Source organism: Drosophila ananassae, chromosome 2R (genome assembly GCF_017639315.1).
Source record: "Drosophila ananassae strain 14024-0371.13 chromosome 2R, ASM1763931v2, whole genome shotgun sequence".
Classification (NCBI taxonomy): domain Eukaryota; kingdom Metazoa; phylum Arthropoda; class Insecta; order Diptera; family Drosophilidae; genus Drosophila; species Drosophila ananassae.
The window spans coordinates 26,250,758-26,272,344 of record NC_057928.1 but is presented as its reverse complement, the minus strand read 5'-3'; the positions used below and the strand labels follow the sequence as shown (position 1 = coordinate 26,272,344).

The following is a 21,587-nucleotide window of genomic DNA, read 5'->3' as shown; positions in this document are numbered from 1 at the left end:
TTTGGCGCCCGGCCAAAGATCATATAGATTGCCATCTCGAGAACCTTTGCCACGGCGCGAAGGAGCCGAATATGGGGGGACTTTCCGAACTTTAGTGGTAGAGGGGTGATGCATAGTCAATGCATGTCAAACGCAAGTGGAAAACAAAACCCGAACAAACCGAAACAAAGCCCCAACACTCAACCTGACCACAAACGCTGCAAACTAACCCAACCCTTAACCCCTAACCCCGAAACTCTTTTTGCCTCAATTTCGAAGTGCGTGCCAAAAAATATGCATGAGACTACTTTCTTTTCCTGCCTGTTTTTGCCTCCGTTTAGTTGGCTCGAGGACACGCCCTGGCGGCTCCAAGCACTTCAGGCTCAAGGACCTGAAAAGCACTCACAGAAATCCTTATCGTTTCCCCGAGAACAGAACCCAAGGATTTATAAAAGTAGCCACAATTATTTGCAGTGGAACACCCCCAGAGATACGCACCCATTTGAATGCCGTTTTGGCCAAACTTCCTTGGAGAGCCGAGGAAGCCCTCATCCGGGCTCACCTGGTTACAAGGTCGTCCGAATATCTGTGTGTCTGATTACCGAAAATGGCAAAAAGGTGGAGGGCCTGACAACGATGCAGTTTAAAACTGTGTTTCAGGAGTGCATCGTGTAATGGTCGAGTGCTGAGTGCTTTTAGTGGTGGAGGAGGATCAGGGGAGGGCCCTACATGGAAAGTAACCAAAAAATTATGGCTCTTGTGGCCAAAACTGCTTCACAAGGGCAGGTGGCTCGCCTGCAGGTGTGCGTCTGTGTGCGCTTACTGGAGTGTAAATGCCCAAAAGTGTGCTCCGAGTTTATTTATAATTCCATATCCATTCGGCTGTTGTGGCCGGCACATTCAAACGTGGCCCAGCCGCAAACATTTATGGCCAACAAATGCCAGCTTTCATGTTAACCAAAAATTGCGGCATCCAAAAAAAATCATTTTTTACACACCAATGGAGCTCTGGAACTATCCCGCACGTCGAGCGGGTCCATTACCATTTCCAAAAAGTTGGAAAAAGTTACAATTAGTTTTATCTATAAGGCTTATAGTACGATCCAAGCGTGCCTCTTAAATGGCAAGTTTGACATTTAAATTAAAGTGATTGAGCCATAAAAATAAAATAAGCTATGCATTTAATTGAATCTGCACTATAGAACTCTTCCAGAGCATCCTATATTCGAGGATTCGGCCCCAAAAGGACTCACTTTTCAATCGCTTTTAGCTTGCTAAAATTTTTATATGGTCCCGCATAGTTTCGCTTGCCAGTTTTGAATGCCAACTCTCAATCTCCCGCAAAAAGTGCCAAAAAATAGAAAATAGCTGAATGCGGGATGCACGTTCGCTCCCCAGAAAATCAATATCCTTCGCATGGAAGTAGGCAACGCGAACAATGATGAAAGTGAAGCCGATGCCGCAGGCGCAGCCAAAGAAAAAAGGAAAGGAGGAGCAATAGAAAACTTTTGCAAGCACAACAAACACGAGAGATAGAAGTGGAGAACTGGCTCCAGGAGCCGAGCCCCCAACCCATCCCAGCCATCGAGGACCACCCCCTGCGATTTCCCACCACGAATTGAAATTATGACTAAAGTTTTGCATGCAAATATTTTGCGAATTTCTTCCTAGATGGCAGGAGACAGGCGACCCCAGGTAGTAAAGCGGCTGGTGAACCAAAGTTTCCACCGCTCCTCCGGCGTCCGACCAAGTGTGAGCTCGAGTATATTTTAGGCGCTGAGTTTTATTTATTTTGCAAGTTACTTTGTCGGCGTGTCCATGTCGCAGCTGGGTCACTCGCAGATTTCAGTTTCAGTTCGCAGAGGAGGTGGGCCTGTTACGGATATCGGGCCGGGTCGTGGGCGCTTTTGATTTTATTAGAAATTGTCAGAGGAACCGGAGCGACGTGACCCCAAATACGAGGGCCCCAGGGCTCAACAGCAGGTGGTATACCCACGAACATACACACTAACATAGAAGAAAGGAAAGTTGCATATAAAGCATGGGGCAGAGGGCGTGTGGCAGGGCTAGGAACTTGACGGCAACTTGAAAGGCAAGGCAATGAACCAGTTTCAAGCAGGTGGAGCTTGGAAAAACTGAAGGCCACTGAGCGAAAGCAGACTATGGAATGGTTGACTTTGTGTTGACTTTGGCGAATAATTAATATCCTAATAGGAAGAGTGAAATTAAACAGATGACTGCTCTGTTTAATTTCACTCTCGCAATAGAAATATTGAAGTCAGAGAAAGCTTGTGCTTGTAGACATCCTCTGGAAAAGTCAGAACTTGTTTTCACTAATTAGATTACGCTTGTTCAACCCTTGCAGCTTAGTCGCATTCATGTCACACCCACGGACAATAATTGCGGCAAACAAAGCCCCAAACTTGAGCGAGTAGCATATCATGCCCACACACAACGGACTCGCCCATAATCTTTGGGGCAAATTACGCCTTTCCCAGGACAATCTTGGCAAATTATCAACTGGACAAGATAAACCGACGTCAGGTGCGAAATGCTTACATCTGCATTAGGATGCACATTTACATTTTGCCCGCCCAGAAGTTTGGCAGGAGCCAGGCGGAGGCCGGTAGCCGGAGGCTAATGGGTTTCGTTCCGCCCACCTTCTTCGCCAAGGGAGGCATTTGCATGCACTGAGCCGAAGCGGAGAAGCGCCTTCTATTTATAAATTTGCAGCTTGATAGTTTCGTTCCCAGTGCATCTCTGGGCAGCTTGCAGTTATCGATTCGCCTGCCAACTCCCCGGCATGGAGCTTGGGGACACAAGCTTGGGGGTAGAGAGCCCCATGGAATATTCACATGAATGAATTACCTTTAATTGATGCAACATATCCAGAGCAGATACAAACACAATGGATGAAAGATGCCGTTCCATTGGCAAGCAACACACACCCAGTCACACACATAAATTGGCATTAAATATTGAAGCCTATTACCCAACTGAAAAGCCAGACCAACTGGCCATGTTTACTGGTCTATAAAAGGGTGCCCCTCCGTCCTGCCCTTATTCTTATTCTGCACATTGTGTGTTTACAATGTGTTCTGCAATTCATTAGATCACAAAATATTTTAGCATCAAATTGGCAAATGAAATTTGCATGTCCACGTGGTCAGAGTCCGACATGGAGAAGGACAAATTCATGCATTTGTGAAAATGAAGCAACCGCTTTATATTTGTTCTGAAAATAGGCAAATAAGAATGTCAAACTAGTTTTTCGTTGAAAAGATGTAGCTTATGGAGGTTTTCTTTTGTTTTAGGCACACATTTTACGTCCCTACATGCTTGGGGCTTAGTTATAAGGGGTTTCATTTTTAAAATTCATCCAGAATTACCTATTCTACTCTACTGGAACATAGACGATCGTTATGTCAGACATTTTAAAGATGGCGGACTCCAGTGAGTGTTTCAGTGTTGGACAATTTAAAAAGATGGCCAAAATAAGTGCTGCCAATTACTTTAATTTTAAAATGGTTTAACTCAATTTTATTTAATTAAATACGAGTTTATTGGTTAAGCTTCCATAGCAATATACTTTAAATATCCTCCTCACGTTCCAAGAAAAGTTTAAAACCATTCCACTGCAGCCAAACAAACCATTGAGTTTTCATTCCGGTGCTTCCCCGTCATCTTTCGCTCCTACTGGCCACAATTCGACAGCTGCGACTTCGAGGACAAAAAGCAAAGCGACAAGGAGGCGATGGCGAACTGTTTGCTCCTGCCTGTGGCCGTTGGCTGTTTGGATTGCTGGTAAGTTGGGAATGGCAGCGTGGACACCGACGCGGACATGGCCTGTCCATTGCTCTCGGCCACTTATCAGCGCTGCTGCAATTGTTTTCTTGTAAAAGTCAATTTTTGAAGTGCGCCAGCGGAAATCGGAAACGACAGCCGAGAACAGAGACTTGCTTTTGACCTCATTCCGTGGGCCACCCGAGGGCCACGCCCAGCAGACCAGCAACTGGTAGATGCACTGGTCGAAACACGTTCACAACTTTGAGAGCCATAAGTGGGAGAAGGTTCTTCGATGAAGTTATTCCATAAAAATAACAAAATGGCGACCGCTGTACGCCATTTTTTTCAAGTGTTGATTCAATAACTTATGTGGGGGATCAGATAACTTTTCGCAGTGTATAAGTTCAGTGGAAAACTGCTCCATGCTAAGCAGCTATTGATAAATGAGCCACATTTAAGCATGGTCAGCATCTGGGCTTAAAAACACCAGAAGGAGGGGAGGGCGGAACGATCGAGGTCCGAGGTCCGACGCTAAATGAAATTCAAAGTCAATCCGTTCAAGCGGAAGTAAATTATGTTTTCTTTGCTCACTGGCCAGAGAACGAGGTCCTGTGGAGGAGCGCAGGGTGCAAAGTGCATGAAACTGAAACGAATTGCAATCGAAAACGGAAACGAGGTCAATCGATATTGTCCATTTGGTGGCCACCAGTTGGTAATGGCTGCCAAAGGTTAAATGCGAATAGAATTCGCTCAAACACACAAACATGCAGGAACACATTTCAGTTTGTTTCTTTCATTGTTCCAGAGTATTTTTCGAGTCATTTTCACAGCTGAGCAAACATTGGAGATTGGGAGGGGGACCAGCTGGACCTACTCCTGTACGTCCCTGCACTTAAATGTGACTCGAATAAATGAGTTTGCTTAAATAAATTTCCAGAGACATTGATGGACCTCCAAGGCCCAAAACTCCCGCCTTAATTAATTTATATTGGCGACCGTATTGGTCAAAACTTTGCAATTATACGAAGGAAGCCTGTCGGCACTGGGCCTCCGGCTCCGGGGAAGTCGCAATTCAAGTAACTCATATTTGCCCATATTCGCCAGCAGCCGAACGGAAGTCGCAACAAATTAAACCCTCAGGTTAATGCCACTCAACAAAGGCCTTTGCAGGCGCTTGGCGATAAGTTCAGTTTGTAATGGTTGCCGAGAAGAAGCCGACTGAGGGGTGGCTCTTCCCGCCCGAAGAGCAATGAACAGTGAACGGAAGTGACGCCCTCTGCATACTTTATGTATTCCCCTCATTTGCTCCACGAATCGGGGGAGGGCCTCCCGCTCCTTTCGCTCGCATCCTGTTCAGGGCGGCGTGTGCCTGTAATTTCGATTTAGATGCAAAGTGCCGAAGGAATCGTGTTAGCTGAGATGTCACAAGATAATAATCCTTTCTGTTAACGCCTCCGCAAGTTACAAAATGTGTCGTGGAATGTTTCCACAATAAAGTATATATTTAAATAACGGAAGTCATAATAAAAGCATGGAAAGTTGTGGAAAATTGGCAGGATTTTCTGCGGAAGAAGGATCTGGGTATGCATAAGGCCAAAGTTGGCAGACTAATGGGGCTTGGGGAGAAGGATAAGGTTCAAGAAAGGGTCTGCAGTGACTTGTATCGATTTATCCGGCGGCAGAAACTGGAGACTGCTTCGGATCTGACCTTTTTCCGGCGAAAAACGTATAAAAAGCACTTAATTGCTGCATTTTCTTGCCGCCCCACGGCTGCCTCCTCTGTTGCCTCCTCTGCTGTATGTCCTTTTCGTCCTTTCTCTGTCCTACGCTTCTCGTCCGCTGCCTTCCATGCAAAACTGTGTCAAATTTAACGCCTTCGGTAATGAATTTGTAACAACATTTTATTGTTGTGCTTTTGCAACATGGAGACATTGCAACAGCTGCAGCCGGTGCCCGCCCCTCTTGACGTCTTCTTCACCCCATTATCCACCCCTTTCTTCTTCGTCTTCTTCATCCACTTTCTCCTCCCCTTTCTCCTTTGTTTGGCCGTGTTTTGTTATGCCACAATAAGGAGAAATAAAAACAGAAACCCTCACAAATACACACATGAAAACAAAAGCACAAAACTGTGTTAACAAGGCAACAACAAGAAAAAGATTAAAAAGGACGAAAAGGACGAGGAGCCAAGCAAGAATAAGGACATCGAGAAGGAGATCGAGGGAGTGGAATGCCCCCGTTGGGCTGAAGCCGTCTCCCGGAGCACAATGCGTTTTGCATTTTAGCAACAATTTGACACAAATTAAAATGTGCAAAATAGAGATTGGGTGGCAGATTGGGAGGAGTGGCAAGAATGGGCTTCCAGGGACAAATGGCGGCGGAGTCATAGATCCCCAGCCGCAGCACGCACATCCTGTCTCGCGTGTCCCGACACATGCCTGGCATATTTTGGGCCAAGTCTTGCTCTACACTGAGTGTAAACTTCTACTTCTTGCATTTAAACTGGCCAAGTCTTGGGTGAGAAGTATAGTATAAATTAGTCATTTTTTCAAAGGATCTTTACATATTTTCCTCAGTGAGCTCTCCATCCCAATTCCTCCTTCTCATGTGTCTAATATTTGTCGTTAGTGCGAGCGGTGAGCCGTGTATCCAAAGCCTCCGTCCGTCTTCGTATCCGGCCTCCCTTCCCACTCCCCTCCAGGAACCGTATCCACCTGAATGAGTCCCCAGGTGCTGGATCAGAGTCCCGCCTAGCCCGGGCTGGCTCGCCTCGCGGCTGTCTCTTCATTTGACTCTGTTAGTTCCAATGAAGTGGAAATATGTCAACAGGCAGCGGAAGTTGGCTCTAGCTAGGAAAACGTAAAAAAATTCCACCGGCGGAGGACAACGGCGAAAATGTTGGCAAATTTTTCTTTTCCACCTTTTTTTCAAGCTCAACACACACACCCCGTTGGCACCAGGATCAGGTAATGCCGTTACAGGGTCCTGGGATGAGACGGATGCCGCCGCTCAAGGCGAAATAAAACTAGTTGACACACTTTTCAGGGCGACAGGGCGACAGGACGACAAACCTGTCTGGAATATTTTTTAGGAAATTGCTAGAATTGCTGGAGGTATTAATTATGCATTACTTCGTGATCATAAATGCGCAAAGACATGATACATACGTAAGGAGGTTAACAATCGGCAAGTACATTGGTGTAGCTCTCGTGGGTCCTGCTAAAGAGACCATGATAGCCGAGTTGGAAGAAAGGATCCATGGCACAATAAAATAAACATAAACAAGAATTGGGGGATATGTCATGGGCCTGAAGCTTTAATGCACCTTACCGAGGACCAAAAATTGAAATTGAATCAAAATAATAAATCTATTTTATAGTAACGAAAGCAAGTGCATAGGATAAAAAAGTATAGGAACTGATTTCGAATATAAAAGATAGATGTATCACCGCAGTGGTTCGCACACTAAAGCGACCATGGAGAGATCATGATAAGATTTATGGGTATCTCGCAAAAAATAAAATAAGAAAAGCAACATCCTAAAACGCATGTCTATTTTTTGGATGTTAGGCCAGGTATTAAAATTAAATCGAGACAAAAATAACAACAAATGTTGTTGACTCTAAAGCCGAAACTGAATGACTGGAAATGTCCGAGAGGCCTCTATTTATAAAAAGTACAAATGACGTCTGAACTTTTGAAACCTGCTACGGTTGCTTTAACCACAAACTTTTTTGATTTATTTTTCGATACTGATAGGATCCGGTAAATCCCATTGGCATAATGGCCCAGAGGAAATGATTTCAATTTTAAAAACTAAAAATTCATAAACTTATATATTCTGAAATCCTAGCAAAACAGCATCATAAGCATTGGTTTCTTAAATATTTTGTAATTTGAATAAACGATAAGTCCCTATTTTCCAACAAGAAATGCTTTCCTCTCTAATACCCTGTTTCCCGCCGAATTTAGTTTGCTGATTCACGATAATGAGAGCACGTCCAGTGTGGAGGAAAGGCGAAGGACTCTGGGATTTCGGCAAGTCGAGCAATTGCAGCGCCGGACTTGTTTCCTGATTGTCCAGATCCTGACGCTGGGCTTGGGCTTGGGCTTGGGCTCCTATTCCATATCTAGCTGGCTGCTGCGTCCCTGTCTGTGTCCTTGTCTGTTCTCTTTGTATTTGTCGCACTTCCGTTGCGCGCTGTTTAACTTTTTGTGTGCAGTGACATGAGCGCCCATAAATCCGACCCTCGAAACGGGAAGGGGGTCGAGGGGGCCGAAACCAGGGCTAGATTTGTTATGGTTCCTCCGTGTGTGTGAGACCAGCCCAGCCCCCTTGCCCGACTGACCTTCCCGACTGGTTATATTTCTGTTGGCATTTGGAATTTGCCATTTATCTTTGGCTTTATGCCAAATAAAACTACAAAAGTAAAGCACCAACAGCTCGGCTCGGGGCTGGGCGAAAGGAAATTCTTATTTGTTAAGGCGAGAAGGATGTGCCCCCATGGGCGCCCGTGGACGAGGATCCTCCACATGACCTGCAATAAAATGCGAGACTTTATCATGGCCCATTAGGACAATTTGCCTCACCAAATAACTCACTAGACTTCATTGGGCTCGTTTGATTGTGTCACACGTGGGGTGAGAGCCTCGGTTTAGTCCTGGCGTATCCTGGCAATCGCCGAATTGTAAAAACAATTACACATTATTCAATTAGTGTGCACATCCATGGGCAGGGTAAACAAATACTTTGTCAACTGTACAGTCGCTTTGCCAGCCAAATGTCGGTGTTTGGTCACGAACGGATACAATTTGTTCAAATAAATTAAAATTAATTTTGGGCTGAACGGGATGTTTGGACAGAAAGTACGACAATTTGCGCAGAGCTCGATGGATAAGCTTGCAATGTCCATCATGTTACATTACACTCCCATATTATCTGGAAGTAATTTATTTAGGTAATTAAAGTTACATTCACTTTGCGGTCTGCCTAAGCAAATAATTTTCCCACATTTGCTCCAGGGCTGGCCCTGCAAAATTCAATTGGATTCGCATTAAAATTATTTACAGATAGTGGCCATTAACCCGCTATTAGTGTGTTTAACCCACTAGCACAAATAACCGCAATTTGTTGGGCCTAATGAATTACAGATGTAGGGGCGTGTCAGCCCTGGCCCTCCCAGCCAGTGCTAGGACCCAGCCAGAGCAAGGGCAATAGAATAAATATGCAATTCGCATATGGAGGCTGAAATATGTTTTGTGGCCAAATCCTACGACTATGTTTTTCGGCTAATTAGTGGCCCCTGGCCCACCCTCCCTAGTAGACTGCGAAATGAGAAAATGCATTTCGGGGAAAGCGCTGAAAATCGATCTGAACCATGCACCGAATGGCCATTAACTTTTGGCTTTCTGGCCGAGAGACAAAAAAGGGCCATAACCATAATTATTAATGGGCTGGTATCAGGGGAACAGTCGAGAGTACATTTCCCCATTTTCTCTCGTCCAAGGCTATTGTCAAATCCCCGGCCCTTGTCTGGGGACTCTGGGTGGAAACTGGGTGAAGCCGAAGTCGTCTGGAAATCTGTTAAAGCCGCCTGCTACGCTTTCCTTCGTCATCCCGCCTGTTCTTGCCGGCTAACAAATGGTTAGCAATGCGCACAATTGCAGGCAATTCATCTCGGACGCCATCTAGCAATTGTTCGCTCAATCGGCGACAAAAACGCAGCCCGGGACGAGTGGTGAGTGGGGAGTGGCCGTAACTCCTGCCCCAGAATCGCGTTTATCGATTGGGCTTCATCAGTCGAGCGCGCATAGTTGAAGGTCCTGCGATGCAGAGGGAGAATCGGCGGCCAGAACACGAATGTGTATTTAATTAAGTGGCAGGTGGGCGAAAGTGCTTTCCCAGAGAGTACAGAGTTATTTCTCCAAGTGCAGACCCACCGCTGTGGCGCGTTCTTTTCTCCCTTCTGCTAGATTCTCAGCTTGCCGCAGTCGCACAGCCATTGAGTTATGGCAAACATGCGGCATAAATTATGGCTTCATGGGGGGGTAGGAGAGGAGCGGGGCGGCGGCAGGTTGAAGGTTGGCTGCTGCTGGGGCAGGATGCTGGGGCTCGGAGCATTGACATGCCAAGTGCGAGCTCAGCGAGCTCATGACATGACAGTTGCTCATCGTCGCAAAATAGGAGGATATAGTCGTGGTCGTGCCCCCAGCCCCTGCTCCTCAGCGATAATATTTGTTTGGCTGCTGATGGAGACGATAACTGTCAGTGGCTGTCACTGGAGCAGAGCACTTCGCGGAGGAGAAGCCGGAACCCACAAACTAATTCGCACCAGCACACAAAATTAGGCGCTGGAAATGAATGCGCACACCCAATTAGGCGAGATACTGGAATTATGCCTCCCCAGAGTCGAGGCCCAAGGTCGTTGCAGCTGCCACCCCCACCCCTTTCTCTAATCAATGATTGATTCTCAGATCCTTTAAACGCACACCCCTGGGTATTTGCCAGGAAACTCAAGTGCCCAATAAAGGCAAATCGTGTGTGCCATATGGCGGATGATTATTGCGTATACGCAACGGGGTCACTTTAACATTATGAATTATGCATAACACGGGGCATTCATAATCATTTCTGCGGTGTCTCGACCCCACCTCCTTCCCATCGCCGGATGTCGGTCCCTATTAAAATCTGCGCCTCGGCCGCCTCATAAATGTTTAACGCACCTGCACCGGCGGAGGCCCGAAAACAAAAACCTGGCCGGATCCTGTCGGCCAGCTGCTCGTTCATGTCAAAACAACTACACCGCGAAATAATATTTTAGGTTTATCTGCCGGATGAAGCACATGCGATAAAGGACATAAGCATCTATGACTTCATTTCACAGGAGCGAAGGCAAGAGCTTTTCTCTCACTCGATAAGGCTGAGTAGTATCCTGTGGAATATGCGGCCTACATAACAATGAACCTTTTTTCCAGACGACCTTTCAAGCGTTTTATGCCCAGCCCACCAATGTGCGAAGGTGGCCCCAAAGAATGGGTGTGGCTGGAGCTGCCGCCTCTCAGGGCCATATTAGCCAACAATCAATGAGCAAGGGTCCCTTGAGGGGAACTCCCACTCCCCGGCCTTACCCTTTATGTGCTGATTATAGTGCCATGTATTCAGAACATAAATCACATGTCCTATTCGGTGGCTGAGTCGTCGTCGTCGTCGTCACCCATCCATCCATACACTCGTTCATTCATTCATCCGTTCGCTCCTCCATTCACTCGTTCGTTATTTATTCATGGCAAATGTTGTTACCCCTACAATGTAGCTGTCTGGCTGCATGAAATGTACAAAATGTTTGGGGCTTAAATAAATACAGAAAACCTCAGTGCGAAACCGAACCGAAAAGCCCCGACCGCAGTAACAATGCGTCACTTGTCGCCTTTTGTTGCCAGTGCTCTGCAGCTTTCCGCCAGTCCTCACGGGCTACACTGCCAGGACACCGTGCGTCCTCCCAGCGAGAGGATGCCCAGCAGGCACAGACCATTCTCGCGGTGTAGTCCCGCCCTCAGCCACCAACACCTCGTTGCGTTGTTCTAGGTACGTGTGTGCTTAGCGTTGCGTAAAATAAATCATTTTGCTGCGGTAAACACGCACACGCCGAGCGGTCTGGAGGTCTGGAGATTCGGCGCTGCATAGAGATATCTGCTACAAATTGCCGGTCGCCAGCGAGCGCAGCTGAGCACTCCCCCTCTTGGGGTTAAGCCCCAAAAAATTAGTCGAATGAATAAAAATGAGTCATTTTGGCGCGGAATTCGGGGAATGCGAGGCAAATTAAGCAGTCGGAGGAGCAGCCAGGTGACTGGGGGAGCTGGCTTAGCTGGCTGCCAAATCCTGGCTATTAAGCGTGGCTGACAAGGAGCAAGATTGGACGGAAAATTAACTGGAAATAAGCGGGAGCTTATCCGCAGCAAGATGGCGTACTTGGCTGGCTTGGTTACCTTGGATAAATATGCTCTCCTGCTCACTTTTGATGGCGGCTTATTGGGCTAGAAAAAACAATTGTAGTAAAATCCATTATACAACCACTATACAATATTAAAGTCAGTGTCAGGATGCTAGCATTAAAGTCCTTGATGTTCCTGGCAAATAAGAGTCTGGTTTAGAGCCTGGTCAGAGGGAAGAAAGAAATTAGAGCCTGCAGTTACACGAAATTAAGTTTTTCATGGCAAATTTATTCATGGCCAGGTCTAATTAACTTTTCCAATTGGCCTAGACTGAAAAGCGATGTAAGGACCGGACCAGGGGCATATGCACACCTACATCCCTGGAATTGTGCGTAACTCAGGGGCTCGGAGTTCAACTGACCGGAAGCACTAAAGGCCGACTCTAACTGCCTGCCCGCACAAATATAATTAAAACGCCCCATCTGCAGATAGAAAAACTGAGAAATAAATAAGCGAATGGCGAAATAAAACTTGTCATTTAATGTGCCCCGTCAAAGTAGAAGCATCCAAATGGATGGGGGACCCTCTGGAGAAATTGAATCTGGGGAATCGTCCTTCTTCCTTTGCACTTAAGACACTGATTCGTTATCCAACTTAAAAGCAAGCCATTTTTTGGCTCACTTGCCTCGCGTTCAATTCCCCACACTCCGGGCGAGGGGCGAGGCTTCCTCCGGCATTGCTACTGCATTTCTCTGTCCTTTGCCTTATTCCTGCCTTGTTGCAGCTTGTTGTTGCCAATTTCAAATACACGAATGTTGTGTTATTTCCGTCAAAAGAGTAATTAAACGTACAAAGCCAACGACATTTCAGCACGTTACAGGGTCGGCCAGCCGAAGCAGACAAGCGACCGCGAGGTCTTCCCAAGAACTACCAGATAGGAGTGCGACTCGTATCTGAGAAGCTCAATTTATCTTCTAGATAGCATATTGCATCCGATAAAGATAATGTAATAGCATTTTGGCTTAACTTTCCCCATGACTCGCCATGGGGACTCATTTCACTTTACCTCTTGCAATTAATAGTGATTCATTTAAATTCATTTTCAAAGAGAAACTTTTCGACACATCCTCGCTCCGGCATCCAGGCATTTGTCCATTTGGTTTCTCTGGCTTCTTAGGGCCCGGCGGTCATTGTGGCTCCTCCGTCTGTTTATCAGTCCGCCTGTCGGGTGGCCTTCGCAAAGGAAGACCAGAGCCCGGCCAGGAGCGCGTCCTGGACTCGGGGCTGAGGTCAAAAGAAGGCGGCAGGAAGGAAGCTGGAGCGGAGAGTTGTCCGCAACCTGTGAGCCAAACATTGTAAATAAAATGCAAGGATCCGGGAGGGGTCGGCAGGAGGTGGTTGAGTTCTGTGTCTGGCTTCCTGACCTGCGGCGCTTTTGTGTTAATTGCGGTTGCATTTAATTACAGTCCGTTGCAACTGGCCCCTTCCACCGCTGCCACACGGTGCATATTTGGTCCGAGCTCTGCGAGTTTTCCACACACCTGCTAAGCTTTTAATTAAAATTAAAATATTTGGCTTACTTAGTCATGTCATGCCCATGCAATTATTGATCCCGAAACTCTGGCAGTAAAACACGAAGAGTAAATTAAGTGTGAGTTTATTAAACTGGCTTAGCTGTAGACCTCAATGATGTCCAGGATGCTGACGTAGGTGCCCACCACTCCACCGAAGACTCCAAAACACAGCAGTAGGATGTTTATGATCAGCTTTATCCGCAGGGGTCCATAGCCCTCCGTGTACTGGACGCAGATCTGGAGCAGAGCGGGGAATATCAGACCCAAGATCGAGAGACAGAAGGACCCCACCAGGGAGAGGAAGACCGAAAGATCAGGGATCGCAATAGCACAGGCAACTGAAGGAAAATAATTATTAATGTTTATAAATATTAGGCAACTTGAATAAGGCAGCAGCTCACAGGTCAACATCACAATGATAGCTCTGAAAAGCAACTCAAACATGGTATGTTTCTTGGGGTCTTTGATGTGCTTGACCAAGTACTTGTCCCACAGGATATGGGCAGTGACATAGCCCTGGAGGGCATAGGAAATCCAGGTGGTGATTGCAAAGAAGATCTTAACCACCTGAGCGGGACTGAAAGAGGAGGAAGTCAGGGTCACAAGGAACATCGGAGTGATATGTTTTCCAGAGTACTCACATTTCCGATTGGGGTATGTTGAGGGTGATACTTCCTTTGGCCTCCTCACCGTACTTCCAGTACCCGAAAAATCCCAGGAGTATGTAGAGGCTCAGGACAATGGACATTCCCGCATTCATGATGCCGCAGGGGCGCACAAAGGCTCTAGGGGTGGCCATGTTCTCCTCAATGGCTAAGATCTGGGCAATAGATAGGATGGAGTTATAATCTATTTTAATCACTGATAGAAGGCTCTAGACCCACCACTCCCACAGCCTCCAGGGCGAATAGCACTGTTCCGAAAAAGGTTGGTAGCTCCGTGAAGGCCACGAAGGCATTTCGTTCGCTAAGAGGAGGCAGGTCTTCGAAAATGTAATACAAAATAATGCCAAAGCCTGTGAAAATAAAGAAAGTGCAACAAAAAGGGGTGGTATTGTAATCTCCCTACTGATTAAGGCCTTTAGAATTCAATAATCGGTTCTTGACTGCACCTACCCACTAACAATAGCAGATTAGCGGCACTGGAAAAAGGCGCCAGCAACTTTAGGTTCTTGATGCTGTAGATCAGTAGGAGTGGCACGATGATGATGCACATGTGGATCCGGACGTCCCAGACCACCAGATACTCGTCCACAAGCTGCTTGATGCTCTCGGCGATGAAAACCACGTAGACGCAGCAGATGCCGAAGTGGTAGAATGCCAGGAAGCCGTCTACAAAGGGTCTACAGGCAGAAAATACATGTTTAGTCCTTCACATCGGAAATTTTAAATTGGTAAACAAATTTAATGGGCTTGTTTCTTTTCGATTCGATAAGATACGACTGTATCGCCCAATAAATCGGTCATTAAAAAACACTTAAAAATCTAATCAATGCATTGTTCAGATTAAAAACAATATTCTGTTTAGAAAGATAGTAGCCAGTACTACCTGCAATGGCTTACTCACATGGCCACTGGAGCCAGGCATCGGAGCCAGGGTGGACCCTGTTTCAGGCCCAGGTTCATGGCCTCCGAGAAGCTAACGTAGGGGACCTTCTGGCGTTTGCACAGAATATACATGCAACTGATCTGAAAATGAATGTATTACATGTGGAATTGTTTCAAGTTCGTCCAGAACTCACCAGAATGTGCAGACAGTAGAGGGCCAGCAGGCCGATGATCAGCGTAAGGATCGTGCCATTCACGTAGCCCGCATGGGCGAAGGCGCTGGGCATGGCCAGGACCCCCGTGCCCACCGACGCCTTGAGGAAATGGGCAAAGGTCTGCCAGTTTCTAGGGCCAAATAAACGAGAATAATATGTCGTAAATAGCCCGTAATTGATAGTGCTTACGTAGTGGGATTCCTGACATTGCGGTGCTGGTGGGGATCGTAATCGTCGTTACTGCCGTTGGCTGGTTTTGTGACGGTCGTTAGCTCCAGAGCTGTTGGCGGGTAAACAGCCACAGTTTTTATGTCCGTGCTGTGGGGAGAGCAAATATGACTTGTTTGTGAGGCGAATTGATTGATTGATAAACGCTGATTAGGAACCCGCAAGGAGGTCGCCCAAAAGCTGACCTCCCCCCAAGTTTAAAGCCATTAAAAGGTGGGAATGGACCCCCTCTGGGAGGCAGATTCTGCCATTGTGACACTGTGTTTGCGCATCGGTTAGCTAATTTTTTACGATCCCAAGCCAGAGGAACACAAAACAAGCCACAACTCACTTCATGGCGATAAAGTAGCGACCCTCTATTTGATAAAGCTACTTGAGCTCAGGTATATAAATCTTTTATCATGTGCAATTAGCCAGCCCGGGAGACAAGACTATTTTCTGCGTTCGCGGACTCCTGAATCAGCCAGATTTTGGGAAGATGAGCTGCAGTCGGAGAAACACTTTCGGAACCGAACCGGGTGCCTGGCCCAACAGGCGGATACTAAATTTCGGATGCCAGTCGAAGCCGGTCAACACCTCCTACTCCGTAAACCCTGCTGATAATCTTGGAGAGATAATTGCACGATAATGGCCGGAATCAGAACGAGAATCAGATCCCATGAGGGATGAGCGCCTGCACTGAAGCCGAATCGGAATTTGTGCCAAAATACTGTTTGCAGTTTTTGTTATATCGAAAGACAACAAAAACAGGAATAAGTAAATAGAATTAAACCCCAACCAGTTTGGCGATCGAATTTGAACCCCTGAGAGGTTCAATTCCTCAATTCCAACTGGTTGCTAACTTTTTATTGCGACTTCATAGCGGAGACAACCACCCTCGTGAGATAGAGCTTTGAGCTTTTGTATTTCAAGATGGAAGGCACAGTGGGCACAGCGCAGTGCAGAGGCCATCGGTGCGTATACGTAATTTCGTATACGTAATTCACGAACGGATTGTATTTGGTGAATATTATTGTTTGTTGATTCAATTGGATATGTAATTGCATAATTCGTGGGCCAATTGGACAGTTTTCTCTTAAATCTTATAGGAATTAAGGTTTAATTTGTATTTAAGAACTTTAGGAGACAGTAACAAATAGTGTTATTTAGCGTTCCGGAGAGGCGGCCACACTGCCGTGTTCTCTCTTCCGCTCTGCGGAATCAGTCGCTCGTACAGGTGTCCCAGGTGTGCGTGCGTGGAAAAAGTCGGAACTCGCGAAGGGAAAACGCGACATTACATTTGAAAATCGGTGTTTTGAGTCACACATATCGAGTTGTCCGGTGTTTATGCAAATTTAATTGCGGTCTCCCAATTCATTGAAAAGTCAACAGGTCGCTACCCCCGCCGCCCGCGGACGAAAATAAACACAATCAGCCAATGAAACAGGCAGCTCGGGCGAGGGAGAACCGCTCAACCGGTTTCAAAATATCACCCAGCACCCAGTTTTCTTGCCTATACATTTAGTTTATAGGGAATCAAAACATACGCCTCAGCAGTGTGCGAGAGACCCATGTATCATAGTGCTGTGTGTTAGTGGGAAAGCTAGTTCAGTAATCCGAGTCAGCAGGGCGAGAAAATTAAACAAATAAAACGAAGCCAGCCAGACAGACGGACAATGGGTTATTCCATAAAGGTAAGTGCCGAAACCGAAAACAAAAACCAAATCTTCGTCTGGCCAACGCGGCGTATGTGTGTGTTTCTCCGGAGTCTGCATCGAACGGTTGTGATCTTCTCTCTGACTTTGCAAACTGGTTTCCGCACTTTTACTGGCGTATTTCAGCTGAAAAATAAAATGGGACGGATTAGAAAGATTTTTGGGCAATTAAGAGGTAGCCCACCTCTTTAAGCGAATCAAAAGGGTATGCGGAGCACGAGGTGCCCACTGCTGGCTAGATTATCTGCCAGATTGATTGGCTGACCTTGTTCCTTTGTTGTTCCTGGCCTTATCTTCATCGAATAAAAGGCTTGTATTCATTGCTGCGGCATTAGACAACAAAAATATGATATATACTTTTTTTCGGTGTTGGATAGCCATCGCCCTCAGGCCACTGTCACTGGAAGTGCGCCCTATCAGGCTGGAGCTATCTGCGGCGAAGTGGGAGTAGCACTAATCATGTTCCCCCACTCGAACTCTCCAAAGTAGTCTATATTGATTATGATTCCATACCAGTTACGAAGCCATGGAGTTTCCTACAGATCTGCTCTATAGAGATACGGATATATATTTGGACGTGTGCTCAGTTCCCCATCTATCCTATAGGTTCCATTATACTTGTTCCGATCAAATCGCTTTTGACACGCAAACCGGTCGCCGCCTCCCAGCGCTTATGCAACTTATTAGAAATTATTAGTCCCTCATTGCAGCGACAACACAATGGGCTGCTGCCAGTGGAAAAAAGTAGGTAATTGCATGTGCAATTTACGGTTCTCCGCTGTCCGTAGGGCCTAATTGTACGTTAATAGGCGTAGCGCTCGTCGCAGCGCCGATAAGACGCCCGACCGATAAGCCCCGGCTGTCGGCTATGTCCCCCGATTCCAGCCGCTGGGCTGATAAGTTAAGCAGTTTCACAATCCCGTGCGAGGTCTAGGCTTCTCCGCTTTCGATTTAGTGCCGAAGACATAATGATGGTGGTAAGAAGGCAGCTGCTCCGTCGTCCAAGTACTCGGAGCTGAGACTATCCCAGGCCCCGCCTGTGATTCACGGTATACGCCCAGGGGTCCGATCGCTTGATCTTATCAGAAAAGTACGTGAATCTATTTCGGGGATACACAAAACATTTCCACTCCGCGTCGCTCGTCGATAGCACTTTATAAACACGGAGAGCGGTGGAGACCAGCCACACGTATGGGAAGAGAACATGTCGCGGTTCAGGCATACAAGATTAGGCGCTCTTGGGCTGTTTCGCTCCCGGCGGCAGCCAACTCTGACTTGCTAATTTGGCCATGCTCGGAACCATAAAATAGTTCCAAACCCGCGATCACGCCACTCCGGAGTGCAGCGCGCGGCTCTCTTAGCTGACTATCGGCGCTAACGTGTCTCTTCCGATCTGATCTCCTCCAGAACTGCGAAACGGGGGAGTTGGAGTACTTCTACACGGACTCCGCCCGGGTGAAGAAGCCCGCCTACGATGAGGAGACCGGCGAACCAGTGCACGACCAGATGAAGGTGCGCTACCGGAAGCACGGCCACTTCCATGTCCCGAAGCACTATCTCCGGGGAACCTTGTGCGACGAGGTGGACGACGTACTGGCGAACACGGTGCGACACGGCGCAGCGGCCATTCCCGAGATTCCAAAGCCCGCTCCCCGGAAGGCAACCAGAGGCTACGAGCGGGAGGACTTCTACCACATGGATGGCGTCAATAGCGTAAGTACCACCACTAGCACTGCCCCCAAAGTAGTTCTCACTGTTTCGCACCACAGAACATCATCCTGGGGTACAAGCGCTACGAGTACCTGCTGTTCCTGGTTCCCACGCTCTTCTGCTACAACTTCGTCATCGGCGCCACGCTGGCGGTCATCGAGATCTTCCTGCACATGATGTCCCACCACAAGAACAGCCTGACCATGCAGAAGGGTCTCTACTTCCGCAGCCCCCTCCACGTGCTCTCCTCGCAGTTCTGCGCCATCTGCCGCACCGAGTGCGACAGCAAGTACAACCGCATCTTCGACATGCTCAACAAGCAGATGCGCAACTCCCACCGCTCCGGCGCTCTGAAGAACATGGCGAAGGCCATGGCCTAAGTCGACCGAGTCGTCGTGGTACTCAAGGATTAGACACGATTTACTAATTTAATTTTTTAAACAGAAACGATACTTTGTCACACGGTCAACAAAAATAAATGCACTGGTTTATCACTGAAGTGGAGGCTAGCAGTTTCCCCTAAACGGGAATCTGGCCCATGGGCTTCACGTTGGGCGACACGGTGAACTTGGCACCGGTGCTGGCTATGACATCGTCCACGGTGAGGCCCTCGGCCACCTCGATGAGAGTGAGACCCACGCCCTTCTCGACCTCGAAAACGGCCTTCTCGGAAACGATCAGATCGATCACCTCCTTTCCTGTGAGCGGCAGGGAGCAAGTGTCCAGGATCTTCGGCGATCCATCGCGAGCGTTATGTTCCATGGTAATGATCACCTTGGTGCCAGGAGCAGCCACCAGATCCATGGCGCCTCCCATGCCCTTGACCAGTTTTCCCTGAAAGAGAGATGGCCGTGAGAAAGGCTTGGATGAAATGTAAAGAAGGGCTCCCACTTACAGGAATCATCCAGTTGGCCAGGTCGCCAGTGGCAGAAACTTCCATGGCGCCAAGAATCGTGAGGTCCACATGGCCGCCGCGAATCATGGCAAAGCTATCATCAGAACCGAAGTAGGATGCACCTGGCACTACGGTCACGGTTTCCTTGCCGGCATTGACCAAGTCCGGATCCACCTTGTCCTTGGTTGGGAATGGTCCCATGCCGAGGATTCCGTTCTCCGACTGCAGCATCACATTCATTCCCTTGGGGATGTAGTTCGAGGAGAGGACGGGAATGCCAATACCCAGGTTGGCATTCATGCCATCGCGGAACTCCAGGGCCACTCTCCGGGCGATTCTTTCGCGCAGAGCCTGGGCGGGATTGGGAGGCGGGGCGGGCTTGTTGGGATCAATGGGTTCCGTGATCCTCAAACGTTCGATGCGCTTGTTGTAATTGGTGCCCTTGAAGATGCGCTTCACGTAGATGCCCGGCACATGAATCTCATCCGGCGAGAGGGCGCCGATGGGCACCAGCTCCTCTACCTCGGCGACAGTTATCTTTGCCGCCCGGCACATAGGGGCATTGAAGTTCCTGGCCGCCTTGTTAAAGACCAGGTTGCCCAGGGGATCGGCCTTCTGCGCCTTCACGAATGCAAAGTCCGCAAAGATGGACTCTTCCATCACGTAGTTTCTTCTGTTGAACTCCTTGACGGGCTTCTTCTCGCTGGTAATCTCCACCTTGCCATCCTTCGAGTATTTAATGGGTGCACCGCCCTCCTGGACCAAAGTGGCGTAGCCTGTGGGAGTATAGAAGGCGGGAATACCGGCGCCTCCTGCGCGGATCTTCTCCGCCAGGGTTCCCTGGGGAGTGAGCTCCACCGACAGTTCGCCGGCCAAGTACTGACGCACTAGCTCTTTGTTTTCGCCCACGTAGGAACCGATTACTTTGGAGAGCTGCTTCTGTTTGATTAGCACACCCAGTCCAAAGTCGTCCACTCCTGGATGAGGTGGAAAGATAAATAAACAAACATTTTCCACAAACTTTTATCAGAATTCGTTCCATGATGACCTACCTCCGTTGTTGGAAACCGCGGTGATGTTTTTGACACCCTTCTCCTTCAAGGCAGCAATCATCTTCTCCGGAATACCGCAGATTCCAAACCCACCGAAGAGGATCTTGGCTCCATCCTGGACATCTGCCACGGCGTCATTGGCGCTCTCGTAGATCTTCCCATTCCGCTGCTTTCCCGACGTGGAGTAGCCCGCGAAAAGCTAAAGAGACCAGAAACCGCATTATTAGCATAACAAGCTGATTGTTTGGCTCCCAGTACGGGCGAGTGTGCGAGGGGCTTGTTTGTGCGAATCGTTGCGTAATGCCAGACTATTTTTGATTTGATTGGTCTATTCCAGGCGGTCTAGTCAGTCGGCCGATCGCGTGGTGCTCGCGAATATTGCTTATCACGAAACCAAAACAATGTCTGTGTATGGGATCTACTTGTTTTCAGGTTTATAGCAAGCCGATCTATTTCTGGAACTATTCCAAAACAACACCTGCTGGGATAGTGAGAGCCAACTAGTTTGCCACCTTTGGATCACATGATGGATAATCCGAAATATCTCCAAACAGATAACTAGATGGAGATTTTTTTGAGATACACTGACTCTATCTGAAAGCTAGAAGACCACTTTTGATAGATAATTGTTTTACCTTTAAAGGCGTCGAATATCGAGCGGTAAGTTTATTTGTGGACACCAAACGACAGAGCATTGTCAACCTGTTTATGTAAATTATAAAAAATTAATTAAAACTAAAGTAGTGTTTTCTCGACAGCCACTGAAGAACGAATGAAATCAGCTGAGGAGCGCAACAGGTATTTAGCTACCTTACGTAAAGAACTAGTTCGATATCTCACAGATGCATCTTATTTTCGAGTAAAAATTATCTAAAAAAAAATGCTTAAAAAAATAAAAAATGTTTCTGCTTGGTACGACTCACACTGTCTGTTAAATTATCTTTTTTTATGTTAAACATACATACTTTTTTCTTTATC

At 47.4% G+C, this 21,587-nt stretch overlaps 3 protein-coding genes across 6 annotated transcripts; 1 reads left to right on the top strand and 2 right to left on the bottom strand.

The window, feature by feature from the left end:
- Window positions 1–13,335: 13,335 nt before the first annotated feature.
- On the bottom strand, window positions 13,336–15,910 carry LOC6507480 (proton-coupled amino acid transporter-like protein CG1139). Its single transcript, XM_001955891.4, has 9 exons — window positions 15,590–15,910; window positions 15,220–15,348; window positions 15,010–15,160; window positions 14,835–14,956; window positions 14,384–14,610; window positions 14,153–14,283; window positions 13,910–14,088; window positions 13,670–13,845; window positions 13,336–13,606 (listed from the first exon to the last, which is right to left on the bottom strand). Exons 1-9 carry the CDS (start codon window positions 15,592–15,594, stop codon window positions 13,365–13,367), a joined length of 1,362 nt encoding a protein of 453 aa, XP_001955927.1. The 5' UTR covers window positions 15,595–15,910; the 3' UTR covers window positions 13,336–13,364.
- A 488-nt stretch (window positions 15,911–16,398) lies between these two features.
- LOC6507570 lies at window positions 16,399–19,161 on the top strand. Of its 4 annotated transcripts, none has more exons than XM_001955892.4 (3): window positions 16,399–16,931; window positions 18,360–18,665; window positions 18,722–19,161. In XM_001955892.4, the coding sequence occupies exons 1-3, from the start codon at window positions 16,914–16,916 to the stop codon at window positions 19,040–19,042; spliced, it is 645 nt and encodes a 214-aa protein (XP_001955928.1). In that variant the 5' UTR covers window positions 16,399–16,913; the 3' UTR covers window positions 19,043–19,161. The 4 variants fall into 4 exon arrangements, with proteins under 4 accessions (XP_001955928.1, XP_032309702.1, XP_032309703.1 ...); XM_032453811.2 differs by lacking the exon at window positions 16,399–16,931 and adding an exon at window positions 16,971–17,018; XM_032453812.1 differs by lacking the exon at window positions 16,399–16,931 and adding an exon at window positions 17,658–17,696.
- LOC6507479 (succinyl-CoA:3-ketoacid-coenzyme A transferase, mitochondrial) lies at window positions 19,072–21,400 on the bottom strand. Its single transcript, XM_001955893.4, has 4 exons — window positions 21,245–21,400; window positions 20,610–20,808; window positions 19,558–20,534; window positions 19,072–19,496 (listed from the first exon to the last, which is right to left on the bottom strand). Exons 1-4 carry the CDS (start codon window positions 21,302–21,304, stop codon window positions 19,182–19,184), a joined length of 1,551 nt encoding a protein of 516 aa, XP_001955929.1. The 5' UTR covers window positions 21,305–21,400; the 3' UTR covers window positions 19,072–19,181.
- Between the last annotated feature and the right edge of the window lie 187 nt (window positions 21,401–21,587).

What these genes read in the sequence shown, in the direction of transcription:
- LOC6507480 (XM_001955891.4), bottom strand. An exon ending in TCTACTGTCTGCACATTCTG is followed by an intron (nt 14,957 to 15,009) that starts GTGAGTTCTGGA and finishes ATTCATTTTCAG; the next exon opens with ATCAGTTGCATGTATATTCT. An exon ending in TGCCTGGCTCCAGTGGCCAT is followed by an intron (nt 14,611 to 14,834) that starts GTGAGTAAGCCA and finishes TTCTGCCTGTAG; the next exon opens with ACCCTTTGTAGACGGCTTCC.
- LOC6507570 (XM_032453811.2), top strand. Translation starts at nt 16,986, where the DNA reads ATGTGTGTGTTTCTCCGGAGTCTGCATCGAACG. An exon ending in TCCGGAGTCTGCATCGAACG is followed by an intron (nt 17,019 to 18,359) that starts GTTGTGATCTTC and finishes GATCTCCTCCAG; the next exon opens with AACTGCGAAACGGGGGAGTT. An exon ending in ACATGGATGGCGTCAATAGC is followed by an intron (nt 18,666 to 18,721) that starts GTAAGTACCACC and finishes TTCGCACCACAG; the next exon opens with AACATCATCCTGGGGTACAA.
- LOC6507479 (XM_001955893.4), bottom strand. Translation starts at nt 21,304, where the DNA reads ATGCTCTGTCGTTTGGTGTCCACAAATAAACTTACCGCTCGATATTCG. An exon ending in GATATTCGACGCCTTTAAAG is followed by an intron (nt 20,809 to 21,244) that starts GTAAAACAATTA and finishes TGGTCTCTTTAG; the next exon opens with CTTTTCGCGGGCTACTCCAC. An exon ending in CGCGGTTTCCAACAACGGAG is followed by an intron (nt 20,535 to 20,609) that starts GTAGGTCATCAT and finishes CACCTCATCCAG; the next exon opens with GAGTGGACGACTTTGGACTG.